The 13,767-nt window shown below is 43.7% G+C and overlaps 1 protein-coding gene across 1 annotated transcript in view; it reads right to left on the bottom strand.

The window, feature by feature from the left end:
• The window catches only part of PCTP (phosphatidylcholine transfer protein), a 29,544-nt gene extending 16,599 nt beyond the window's left edge, over window positions 1–12,945 (bottom strand). The window contains exon 1 of the mRNA XM_075014363.1: window positions 12,759–12,945. Coding sequence (XP_074870464.1) covers window positions 12,759–12,899 — 141 coding nt within the window. The 5' untranslated portion in view covers window positions 12,900–12,945. The remainder of the gene's footprint in view (window positions 1–12,758) is intronic.
• Window positions 12,946–13,767: the final 822 nt, after the last annotated feature.

Raw genomic sequence — 13,767 nt, 5'->3', positions numbered from 1 at the left:
GCTCAGCTTCCTGCCTGAGGGCTTCTGGGAGCCTGCGTACTGAAAGGCGGCCAGACGCTGCAGCCATAGAGCTCCACTTGTGCTGCGAGTGGCACCACCACCTGCCAGCTGATTGTGGCCATGGAGGACCTGCTCTTTCGAAAGAGCGGTCTATGGAGTGTCTATACGTGCTCTTTCAAAACGGTCTTCCGAAAGAAGGCGCTTCCCATCCTGGGAGCGGAGGACCAACTTCAGAAGAACGGGGGAGTTCTTTCAAAGTTAGTTTTGAAAGAAAGAGAGCCGTGTCAGTGTCGATGCTCCATGGCTTCCGTCAAAAGAATTTGGTCTTCCGATCCTAATTTCAAATGTACTTGCTAGTGTAGCCGCACCCTCTGTGGAAGGCCTTATGGAAGACCTTGTCAGTTATTTCAGACTATTCAGTCATGCATACAATTCTGAAATAAATGTAGAGGTATTCTAGCAAAATTGGGACTGTACATGTGCATAGTTTTTATAAAATGTTACCAGTGCCATTGTATTTAACAGAATCATGGACACCCATAAGTCAGTCCCATGAGCAAGAGTTTGGGGGATTGGGACCCGATATCCAGTGGGGTGTAATGAGATTAATGTGAAAATTTAGAGGCTACCCTCTTAAAAACCAGCTGCATCTTTCACCCTGCTGTATGTACAAACAGCTAGCTTTGCAAGAGAAGCACTGCATCTAATTATATATCCTCGTTTGGCTATTAATAAGAATATTTTAATAAATGACGATATTGGTGCCAGATACGACAAAGGATATTTTCCTTATCCTTACAAGGATTCCAACACCCCCTAATTTTAAATTTTACTAGTAACTTCCTCTCCATCCTTCACCCCTTGGGAGAGTATTATGCAACTTTTGGATGTTACAATAATTTGTCATGTGACAGGCTGCATGGTGTTCACAAAAGGCCATGAAAGAGATATGATTCAGCACTGCCTACGTTATTAAATATCAATATAAATGATGCAGAGGCATTCCTAAGCCTTACCCTGTCTTTCCATTGACAAGAGACAACAAAATAACCAAATCTAAAACCTTTGAGTCTCCAATCCAGTGAAGATGGCAGCATGAGTAATTTAGTCAAGAATTTGACAACTGCTATACATGCACAGCAAGAAGCGAATATTTGACACATTCTGACAGCATAGTACATTTTTCTGCAGTTCCCCTCCCCCCACCTCTCAGTTTGGTTCCTATGTTACTCAAAAAAGAAATTAAAAACAGAGGACTTTAATAGTGTTAGATCCCTGCAGACCACTACCAATGGTAATCAATGCTACTGAACCCATGGAACACATTCTGTATCTAAATCCAATCAGACTCAACAACATTAGAGGATAGTGGGAGGGCATGACCATGAATCAACTTTTGTCAGAAAAGAGAATCACTACCACTAATGCACACACCACTCTAAGACTCTGTCCACCCTTGGTTACCCTATCAAAAAGGAAAAAAAAAGCAGTAAAGTAGCACTTTAAAGACGAACAAAATAATTTAGGCGAGCTTTTGTGGGACAGACCCCCCCCTTCAGACCATAGCCACACCAGAACAGGCTCAATATTTAAGTCACAGAAAAACCAAAAATAGTTATCAAGGTTGACAAATCAGAGAAAATTATATATCTCTCAAGGTGAGCAATTCGGAGATTAGAGGGGTGAGGGGGAGTCAAGAATTAGATTAGGTTTAGGCTTAGATTAAGCCTAACCTAATTCTTGACTCCCACCCACAACCCCCCACTCTGATTTGCTCACCTTGATCTTTTTTTTCTGATTTGTCACCTTGATTACTATTTTTGGTTCTCTGTGCCTTAAATATTGAGCCTGTTCTGGTGTGGCTATGGTCTGAAGGGGGTCTGTCCCACAAAAGCTCGCCTAAATTATTTTGTTCGTCTTTAAAGTGCTACTTTACTGCTTTTTTGTTTTGATAGTATATAGACTGCAGGGCTATCTTGTTCCTCTTCCTCCGCCATCCAACATCTGTTTAATTTATGAGGGAGTGCCAACCCTCCATGGGAACTGGTCCCAGATGAGGCTTGTAGCTTACTGGAGTACATGGAACCAGCAGAGTGTGTATGCATTAAGGATTTACAGCTGTCATTAGTATGAGTTATTTCGTTTAGCCTAACTATTAAATAAATGCCCCTCCAATTAGCTACTATATTTCCACAAGTAGTACAGATAGACTCCACCATGCTAAATTTACAAGTTACCAAAACAAGTGGGCTGTATCTACTCTAGAAAGTTTTTGTTGACAGAAGGGGGCCTTCTGTTAATATAACCCAGGGAGCATCTACACAAAAAGTGTCCTGTTGACAGAGTCTTGACAGAACACTGCATTTGCCTTGACAAAGTTATCCCTTGGAAATTTGAACCACAACACTGACACAGTCCTGTCGACAGATGTGCAGTGGAGACACTTCTGTCAGAGGGCTTCAGGCTGCCAGGCAGCCCTCCATGCAGAAAGAACAGGTTAAGCACTATTTAGAAAAGCTAGATGCACAAAAATCAATGTCTGGACTTAATGTATCCAAGGGTACTGAGAGAATTGGCAGATATCATTGCAGAACCTTCAGCTATTATCTTTGAAAACTTGGAGATCAGGAGATGTCCTAGATGACCAGAAAAAGGCAAATGTAGTGTCCACCTTTAGGAAAGGAAAGGACAATCCAGGGAACTATAGTCCAGTCGGCCTCACCTCAGTTCCTGGAAAAATCATGAAGAGAATCCTCAAGTAATCCATTTTGGAGCACTTGGAAGAAGGGGAAGTGATCAAGAGTACTCAACATGGATTCACCAAGGGCAAGTCATGCCCAACCAACCTGCTTAGCTTCTATGGTGAGGTAATTGGCTCTGTGGACATGGGGAAGTCAATGGATGTGATACACCTTGACCTGGATGAGGGGGTGGATTACACCCTCAGTAAATTTGCTTATGACACTAAGGTAGGGGGTCAGGTAGATATATTGGAGGGTAGGGATAGGGTTCAGAGTGACCTAGACAAATTGGAGGATTGGGCCAAAAGAAATTTGAGGTTCAAAAAAGGACAGGTGCACAGTCCCGCACTCAGGACGGAAGAATCCCAAGCACTGTTACAGACTGGGGACCGAGTGGCTAAGTAGTAGTGCAGCAAAAAAGGACCTGGGGATTACAGTGGATGAGTCAAGAGTGTCCTTGTAGCCAAGGAGGACACTGGCATATTGGGGTGCATTAGGAGAAGCATTTGCAGCAGATCTAGAGAGGTTATTATTCCTCTCTACTCTGGTGAGGCCTCATCTGGAGTATTGCCTCCAGTTCTGCCTCCTCCCCCCAGTACAGAAAGGATGTGGATGCACTGGAGAGGGTTCAGAGGAGGACAACAAAAATTAGGGGCTGGAGCACAAAACCTATGAGAGGTTGAGAGATTTGGGCTTTAGTTTGCAGAAAAGACCAAGGGGTGATTTGATAGTAGTCCGACATTCTGAAAGGGGGCTCTAAAGAGGATGCAGAGAAGACTGTTCTCAATAGTGAGAGATGACAGAACAAGGAGAAATGGCCTGAAGTTAGAGGGAGAGGTGTAGGTTGGATATTAGGAAAAACTATTTCACCAGGAAGGTGGAGAGAGGTGGTGGAATCTCCATCCCTAGAGGTTTTTAAGTCCCAGCTTGACAGTCATGGCTGGGATCATTTAGATGGGGTTGATCCTACTTTAGGCAGGGGGCTGGTCTAGATGACCTCCTGAGGTCCCTTCCAGACCTAGAATTCTGTGATTCTATGTATGCTCTACTTTGGACACATTTACAAATATACAGCTTTGAGAGGTAATTATCCGCAGTCAAATTCAATGTGAGGTTGAAGATTTTCTTCCATTTAAACTGTTTATCTACATTTACATTACAAAATAATGCAAGGCAGGATAAATCACTCACATTTCCCTAATTTCGCTAATGGACTAGGAAACACTAATTGTACTCCCTTTGTCTCTTGTATAATGGCTCATTACTATTCTGTCACAGGAAAAGTCATCTTTATTCTTTCTGGATCCTTTCCAGTTTCAATGTCTCTTGACAAGCAACAAACTGAGCCTGCTGAAAAATATAATCCTGGTGTCACCACCCATAAAACTCAAACTACTACATAGTAGAGCAAGTTAAAGACAGACAGAAGAAAAGTTTCTCACTGAACCCATTTATCCCTTACAGTTTATTTGCTTGGGAAACAAAAAGTTATTCAGTAATCAGTGCTGATGGCAAGTAGCATAGAAAGATGGGAGCAACAACTGGCAAGACAAGTAGAGCTTTGACATTGGCAAATAACTGGAAAAAAAAGTGAGTTTCACCCAAGAACCAAGATAAAGTTATACAGTGGGTAACAGTCACATTATTATATGCTTCTGAAACTTGCTAAAGACTAGACCACAACTGACAACTTAAATTCCATGACAGATGCTTTAAGAACATTTGGGACACTAACACTGAAGTGCTACAAAAGGACTGGCCAACAGACTGGAGTCAAGAATTTAACAAACAAGGTTCATGTCCTCAGACGTGTACAACAATGGTCAAAGAACTGTCCATCTAGAAGAGTCCTTGATTGGTACCTCCTGACGGAAGACAGACAGGAGGAATAGAAGAGGTTAAGCGTTGAGAAGGATGTCTGTGACAGAAACACACTAACAGAACAAGACGTGGCATTTGGCAGAGGTGAAAGCAGTAGGTTGCCACATGTCAGAAGGCAGAAGCGCATTTAACCTGGTTGACTTGAGGTTGGGGAACTTGAGCCAAACCTGCAGTGAAACTTTCCCCAAGAATGACAACAGATTTCAGTTTCATGCTTCTGACGATTACTATGATTTTTTTAAATAGGAAATTCATTCAGATAATTAGATTGTTTTATTTGGTAGATGTCAAATTGGGGTGTTAAACACTACACATTGCATGAACATAGACCAGTAGAGCATGGGTAAGCAAACTTACATTGAGCCTCACTTTTTGTCCCTGCAATTGGCAGGCTCCCCTCCCCCCCCGTCCCCAACATTTCAACATTTTTAATGGAGATGGGTAAGCCTGAGATTCATCAGCTGAATGTGCTCCGCTCCACCTTTATGAACATGTAATGCCCTCCCAAGGGGGTCTGCCCCCCATTTTGCTCACCCCTGCAAAGGATAATTGATATAAATCAAACCCTCCTGGCATACACATCCAGCCTCAACTATTCAAACGGTTGTTGCATCTCCCAGGAGAGTCAGAGAACTACTTGAGCCATGATGCTCCTGATCAGAGAGACAACTTCCTACCAGGCCAGTAAGCCAAAAGAGATGAGGTACCAGAGCAGAATAAAGCAGCAGAAATGTAGCACTTTAAAGACTAACAAAATGATTTATTCACTCATGAGCTTTTGTGGGACAGACTCACTCCATCAGATCAGTTTCAGGCACCTGTCACAATCTTACAACAAAATCTAGAAAGGAGAGAATTTGCAAGGGCAAAAGATCTGGGTGATGACTGCTAATGTTTTGTTGATGTGCACCTTCCGGTTCCCATTACCTATTCCTACCCATCTTCTCAGAATGTATCAATTTTTGAATAAACATGGAGAATCCTAGTCATCTTCCTCAATAGCCTTCTTATTCACATTTCAGGTTCTATGATATTTGAGGATCAGCACTACATCTGCAAGCAATGTCAATATGAGTTGCAAGATTATGAAAGAATTGCCAAGTGCTTTTAAATTTTTCCTTTATACATTTTAAAGTCAGAGGAGGCCAGTAAGGTGTAATCCAGCAATGGGCAACCTAAGCTAGTGACGGGTGTTCCTTGTAAGCTGTGCACTTGGGTGGCCACCCAGAGAGATTCAAATGCCACTCCACTGATTACCAGAACATCCACAGCAGCAGCATGTGTTTCTGCTGGTGGTGCCCAGCCACATACCCCTTAGGGCACAAACTTTATTCTGCACATGGATAGAAAAAGATAGTGGGAACATTGCTAGTAAATGAGTGGCCCTACTTTACCTCAGTAGGCCACAAGAATATTGCAGCCAAGACAGTCACATACAATTCTGCTAATTGGACTTCACACCTAGAATTTGTGGCATGTGTCAACTGAACCATAGCAGTGCTTCGACTGGAGGTGGAGCAGGCGCAGAGCAACGAGTACATACCTCATGTCACATGTTCTTTGTTTCTGTGCTTATAACTTTAGTAATACCCATAGGGGAAAACCTGCACAAATAGAAACCAACAGAATCCGGCAACGGTAAACAAAATGTTTCATGGGCCACAGATAGAATTCCGATGTGCCTCTTGCAGCCTGTGGAGCGCAGGCTGCTCAACATTGATGTAGTCTGATCTTCTCCATGATGCAGGCTGTAGAAAGTTCTTCACTGAAATTTCTCACACATGAATGTATCATCTTCATAAACAGCCCTAGCAGAGGGACATAATGCAAGTTCCCCATTTTGCAGACAGGGAACTGGGGTACAGGAGAAAAATCAAGCTGATTTAGATCAGACCCTTGAAGGCAAAGTACAAGATTTGCTAATCAAAGATATACCAGAGACCCCATATTCAAGGATTTCCATCAACATATGAGAATCACAAAATGATTTCTCCAGCAGTAAGTCAGTACAGGCCTGGTGATCTTTATGTTTTTGCAGTAGCACATGCCTACAGAAATAACAGATTGAATGAAGGACTAGCTTGTCTGGGCTCCACCAGAAAACAAAAGAGACATTAAGTAAGAGTTAGGGTTAAGAGCTATTATCCATCAACAGTTATCACAGTAAGATAAGATACTGCAGAATATTGCAACAATGTACTGCAATTGATTTTAACAGCAATTAGAAGTGGACTATTTTTCATACTAAGAACCTATATAAATAAAACATAGAAAATGGCATTTTTCTAATGTTTAAGAATTTTTATTTTAAAAAAAAAAAAAACCAAAAGAATTCTTTGGGGCTTCCCACTGCCTCTTCTTCCCTTTGTTCAACTCGTAGCTATAAGTCAGGGTGAAGGGAAAGCATGAGGAGAAAGCAGAAAGACATTTTCAGAAGCAGAGGTATGTTAAAAAAAAAAACAAACAAGTTTAAAATTCCTCCTCAAAATAAGCTAATATTTTATTACCAAATTTATTAGCAGTAACTATACAGTACCCAGTTACTTGGTATATATTTTCCACACTGCAATCCTACGCACAGTCCATCAAAAGACATTGCTTATTACATTTGTATATTTATTCCTCTTTCAAGTACCTGACAAACCTCAGTAGCTATTTAATGTGTGCATTCTGTACACGGAAAGCATATCATTTCGGTACCCCAGGTTACCCCTCCTATACTATAAATAGGGAGATACGTTACCACACCATGACAGGAGAAAAACAGATTACCCTGAAGTGACAATTCTATTTCTTGTAATGTGAATGAATCAGACTTTCCCCAGACACCCCTCCTGTTTCACAAGGGCCTAGCTGACCCAGCATTCTCCTTTATGTTTTCCTTTTAGGAAAGAACATCCCCAGAATCAGGGCATCTAATCCACCCAAGTCAGGAGAGGGTGTTTCCTGAGCTCACTTTTTTTTTTGCCTCTTAAGAAGCAATTACAAGACTTCCATGTTTTGATCTCACTATTCCTTAGAGATGCCCTTCAGAATTTAAGGGCAAACATTTATATTTCTATGTAGCTGAGCAGGATGTTCCAATGATAAGGACACTATATTTGAACTTAACCATAACATTTTGTTTAGCTAACCCTCAACCATCTTTCACTCACCATTCCTCCAAAACAAGTTAATCCAAGGGCATCAGTAATGTCCCCGTGGAGCAAGTATCATCCTCAGTTCATAGGCTGGTGGTGACCTACGGAACTGGTCAGCTTCTTAGACCCTGATCAGGCAATAAGATTCAACAGGCAGATTCCAGAAGCTCTACCACGCTGCACTGGAATCAGAGAGATTCTATATCCATCTTGCTGGAAGGTCAAGAAATTGATCAATCCCATTTACAGTGGGAGAAAACACGAGCAGCTTCCCCCTGCTGAAAAACCTACCATCTCTTTACTATCACAGATCACTCATCACTTCTTCCTGCAGCTCAGGTGATGGAAAAGAACCTCAGGCGGAATCTAACACTTAAATCACATCATTCCCACAATAGGCCTGAATAATGGCTCTGTTAGTGAGCAGCACACTACAGAGGGATCAAGATCAGCTTATGGTACAGGCTGGCCACTGGAAGTCTCCTTAAGTGATTTCTCTACTTCTTCTCCACTGCACTGCGCTTGGCAGCCTCCAGTCAAGTTCAGAGGAGAAGGCGAGTGGAGTTTCACATCAGAAAGGGCCACTCTTAGAGACAGGCTAACAAAAGATATGTACTGCCGACGCGGAACAGCTGCCACCTTTATGAGAGAGAAAGCCTAGGGAGTTGGAAAGGGAGTAGGACTAAAGGACTTAAGAACGAATGAGGGAAGTTGCCATTGATTCAGCCTGGCTCAGAATAGGCATATGCCAGATAGAGAGATTTCCTCTGCTACTAGATCTCATTGCTTGGAAGGCTCCAAGCACCCTTCATAGTTGCACCCAGGGAGCTGAGTTAGTCTAATGCAGGGGTCTGCCACATGCAGCTCTGTAAGGGCTTTTGCAGCTCCTGACACTATAGTTGTCAAGTTTAAAAAACCCTCCTGATTATTTTTGATAAACAGTGAATGTCTAAAAGCCCAAAAATGAACAATTCATATCTTAAAATGTTGGCTAACTCCCCCTAGCATCCTCTAGCAAGAGAGGAGGTTCAGGAGTCAAAGTCAGGAAGACTGTGGCACAAACACAATTGTAAAGTATGAGGGAATCAAATATGTAAAAAGTTTGTGAATGTCCTGAAGTAAACATGTATCATATTACAAATCACTGTGCAGGCATGGTTCTTAAAATAGGCGTTACAAAAAATATATTATTTATTAAAGACCTTCTCGTATTCACGTTACGGCTCTTGAGTTATTGACTTTTTACTGAATTGGAAAAAATGGCTTTTATTTTGGTTGCTGACCCCTCATCTAGTGCTATTGGTGACGGAATACCTTTCTTTCCCAAATGAATAAATGCCTGGGAGCAGGGACCAAAGTGATTCCCTAAAAGGCCATGAGCCCACTTATGAAGTGGGGATTACAAAGCAAAAACATCCACTTTTTGCAGAGAAAATTAATGCCAGACCTCAGTGAGTCAGCACAGGTAGGTTAGGAAGAAGGCCTTATGGAACCTCCAACTGCCCCCGTGTGATATGACCACCAGGTTGCCACACCATAGACTAATGCAGTTTTAAAACTAGGTTTAATAACAAAATATACCAAATTTTACAGCAATGGGCATCAAGAAAGGGAAGGAATGGGGAAAGGGGCCTTCACTGTCACTGAAGTTCATGGAAATCAAGCTACTAAGTAGCTTCTGGAAGAAGTATATATCAGTAGCTAGTCAGTGATCATTCTCTGTATTACTGTTGATAGCTTCTGACCATTTTTCTAATTCTTCCAATTCACTTAAACTAAACCTACTCTTCACAAGCTGTTTGCGTCTAATCAAACCTGATCTATTTTAAATCTTCTAGATACATTAGTAGTGACAATTACTCATATTTTCTAATTCACCTAAATTAAATTTCTCTCTCTCGGCTCCAGATAAGTGGTTTTGAGAATTTGTCTATCTAGAAACTGACAGCTTGATTAATTCTGCATTTTCAATAACTCTTAAAGTATGCCGAACAATACAAGTTGCAATTAAAAGGCCATTGATGCTAGAAAAATCTTATTTAAAAGCTCTCTTTATCTGAATTTTTTGTGGTTTGCAGATGATATTGTTGTGGAAGATAAGGGGAAGCTAGCAAAAGCTGTACAGGTGCTAAACGAGGAACGGAAGGGGTACGGACTGATTAGGAACAACAAAAAATGGTATTTGGAGATAAAGAAATAGGAAGGAAGATCAATATAGATGGGATTGAACTACAGAACATAGAAGAGTTCACATATCTGGGGAGCATCATAATGTATAATCTAGACTGTAAGAAGGAAAGAGCTACTAAAATAGCAAAAGCAAGACCAAGTCTTAAGGCAATGAATAAGATCTGGAAAAGCAAAACGGTTAGCTAAGGAATGAATCTGAGCATCTTGAAAATGTGTGTATTGAGCAGCATGTTGTACAGATGTGAGACATGGGTGACAACTAAAGATAAGAATATTGGTGTTCGAGAGCTGTTACAGAAAGATCCTGAGAATAGGATGGATGCAGAAAGTCACAAAAGACGAATTATATAGAAAAATACAGAAGTGGGTCTGTCCCAGGAAAGCTCACCACTGAATAAACCATTGTTAGTCTTTGAAGTGCTACATTTCTGCTGGTTTGTTCTACTGCAGAAGGTTATAGAACACAAGTTACAGCTATTCAAGCATATTTGCAGAATGAACAACAAATGAAAAATCAAGACCTTGGTATTCAGTACAATGGATGGTTTGAATAGGAAAGGCAGACCCCCACATAGAATGGGTAGATGACACAGTAGATTGGTACGGAACTACTCTGCAGAAACTAAGCCACTCCGCATGGGACAGGGAAAGATGGAAGGAAATAGTGAAGGAGGCATCAGACACCAACAGGCGCTGAGCCCATGGTTGTTGATGATGGTGATGATAATTTTAAAGCTAAATCCTTGTTAATAATCTATCATTTACTTTGGGTTATTTATAGCATTTGGTTTTTTCCCCCCACTTTATTGGGTTTTGAACAACAGGCTAATCACCTTCATTTCTCTTTTCCACTGTTGTGCAGTACTAACATATTGTGATAATCTGATTGCATAGAGAGCAAGAAGAAACTGACTTTTAAAAATTTGATACCAAGATTATCAAGCTTCTGCCTACCTGTCTGTTGTGTATTTAATTCCAGTGCCACAAGCACTGACCTGTTAAGTTTGTGAGAAGAGTAAATAAGGTTACAAAAACACAGACATTTTGGAACCATATTTATACCCAAGTGTTTTAATAAGTCAGGACATGGATTATTTATCATGTAAAGACTCTTTTGCCATTAACAGAAAATATAATTTCCCTGCCCTTCTTCCTCAAAGGAGCCACTGTCACTCTCCACTAAGATTTACATTGAAGGAAAGCAGAGGGGGGTAGGGAGAGAGAGAAAACAGAGGGTACTGTATTTCCTACTGAAATCAGGAAACTGCTTCCTTCAGGCTAGATGTCCCCTTTCACCAAGCAGAGCCCTGCATCAGGAGTTTCCAAGCTTGACTAAACCTTAAGCGCTCAGTAATCAACAGGCTCACTCAATAGTGTTTGGAGAGATAGGGCAGCGTTTGCAACAGCATCAGCTTTCTCCCCATCAGCAGTTAATGGCATTAGCCTGAAAGCTGCTTTCTGTGACCCAGGAGACTGAGCCAGTAGTGCCCAAAGAGCTGATAGAAACGTGCAGCACAACAGGGCAGCTCAGCCATCCTAAATAATCAGCAAATCTTCTCCATGCTTTTTTGTATTTATCTAGATAAATACACAAGCCCCTGCCACAGAGAACTCCCATAAACACAACCACCCCTGCCCACCCGCCCCCCCCCCCCCAAAAAAAAGGTGCCACATGAAAAATTGTCAGTTAACGATGACTCAAGTATCCTTTCTGTTATAGAGGGGTCAGTCATTCCTGCCTGCCATAAAGCTATTGGGGAGTAGCTGCTCTCTAGATGGTCAGTTTTTACCATCTGTAGGTATAGCTATGTGCTCACATACAGGAAAGAAGCACTACCAGGGATTCTTCAGCTGGTGCATACATGGGGATGACACTGATGTACATCTCTATGCAGCATAGTAGAACTAGGTATTAGTTCAATCAGTTCATTATACAATGTGAATATTTCCCCCCCCCCCCCCCATCTATAAGGGAGTGAGACAGATATGGACAGTATTCCCAGTAAGCTGAGCGCTTGGACAGCCACCCAGGATTCTGGCTCCACCCAACTGATTAGCAGAGCACCGACAGCTAGCAGCATGTTTCTGTTGGTGGTGCACATCCACAAGTATCGTGGTGAAGATAATAAAATATATTCCACCCTGGGTGCAAAAAATTAAAGGGAATCCTGGATAAAGAGTATGTGCCCCTCCCCCACAGAGCAAGGTCCTCCCCGCGTTCCCTTATGGCATTAGGCTCCCCGCTACACAGCGTAAGTCACCTTGCCCCAGACATACAGGTGACAGACCTCCTGTCCAGAGCACACCCAGCTTCCCAGATACATTGTGAGCAATGTCTCCACTATTCTTTTCCATCCACACACAGCTTTTCCCTCCCTCCACATGCAGGATATACTTTGTTATGTGCACTGAGGCATTGCACCAACGTGCACACCCAGCAGAAACACAACACTCGGGGTGGACACTCTGCTGCTCAGCTGGGCGGCATCTGCCCTTCTGAGCAGGGCCAGTGCACAGCTTACGGGGAAATGAGCACTAGGGACTTTTCCCCTTTGCCCCAGTCACCCCTCCCCCCCACTTGCCATGCCCCTTCCTCCAGGCCTAGGTATGCCCCACTCCCCCACAGCTCGTGAAAGCCCCCCCAGAGGGGCTCAGCCCCTCCCCCGGGGATACCTCACAAATAGGGCTCAGCCACACAGGGCGTGCCCCTGCCCCCCACGCCCAAGGGGCGCCTCGCGCCTGCAGTCCCCGCCCCTTTGCCCGCAGGCACAGGGGTCGCCCCCCACGGGACCCCTCTGCCGGGTACCTCCTCGTACAGCCGGTAGATACTGATACCCATCGTCTCCACCAGCAGCTGCCAGCCGCCCCCTGCCGTCGGCGCGGGCTGGTCTAGCTGCCCACAAGCTGCCTGGAACTGCGCCTCGGAGAATCCCCATGAGTCCTCCATCCTGCAGCGCGGCGCAGCGCGCGGCGCGGCCCGTGATATCCCCGGCCGGGGCCAGCGGCGGCCAATCGCGGGCCCGCGGCGCTCGCCTCTTTCCGGGTTCCGGGAGGAGAAAGCTCGGAGGGTTGGGCCTGTCGCTGTGGGTTGGGATTGTGTCTTTGCAGCGGTGGGGCAGTACGTGGGGGGCTCTCTCCCCCTAGGGCAGCCCCGGGCACATGCATGGAGGGGGCGTTCCTTGCCCGTGCTTCCCTCAAGAGCGGGGGGCACCCCATTTAGCAACTGGAAGAGTGGCATGGGGGGCTGGGGCACCTCCTGGGTGCTACCACAGGGCACCTAGGCCTAAGATCTGCAGGCAGGGCTTCTGCTGATGGGGGTATCGGGAAGATTGCTCCCAGGCTCCTGTAAAACACCCCCACAGCCCTGCTCTGGCTGCCTAGTCAGAGAGTGGGGGGTGGGCATGGAGATGAGCACCCCTTCCCACCTTGCCCCAGGGGCTCTGAGATACTGTGGCAATACACATTATAATTTTATACAAATGAGCCGAAGTTGGCTCAATACAGCATATTGGCTCCTTTCAGAAGTGCTTGTGTAACCCACGCACCTGTGTGTGGTTAACTGCCCGATGTAGTGGTACCTAGACCACTTCACTTGGACCCATGTTTATTTTTTAATCCCCACCCCACATGGCAGCAAATTAAAATGGCAAGTTTGTTTAAAAGTTTTGCTCACTGGACTAACCTGGTGAGACAACAGTAGAACACATAGAATAGACATCAAAAAACTCCAAATACACATACCTGTCAGCCAGCTCTTTAATGGAGTGGGCCATTCTGTTAAAAACCTGAGAGTCTGTGTGCTACTGAAAAGGGCC

Source organism: Carettochelys insculpta, chromosome 20 (assembly GCF_033958435.1).
Source record: "Carettochelys insculpta isolate YL-2023 chromosome 20, ASM3395843v1, whole genome shotgun sequence".
Taxonomy (NCBI): domain Eukaryota; kingdom Metazoa; phylum Chordata; order Testudines; family Carettochelyidae; genus Carettochelys; species Carettochelys insculpta.
The sequence above is the reverse complement of the archived record's forward strand: the minus strand, read 5'-3'. Positions and strand labels throughout refer to the sequence as shown.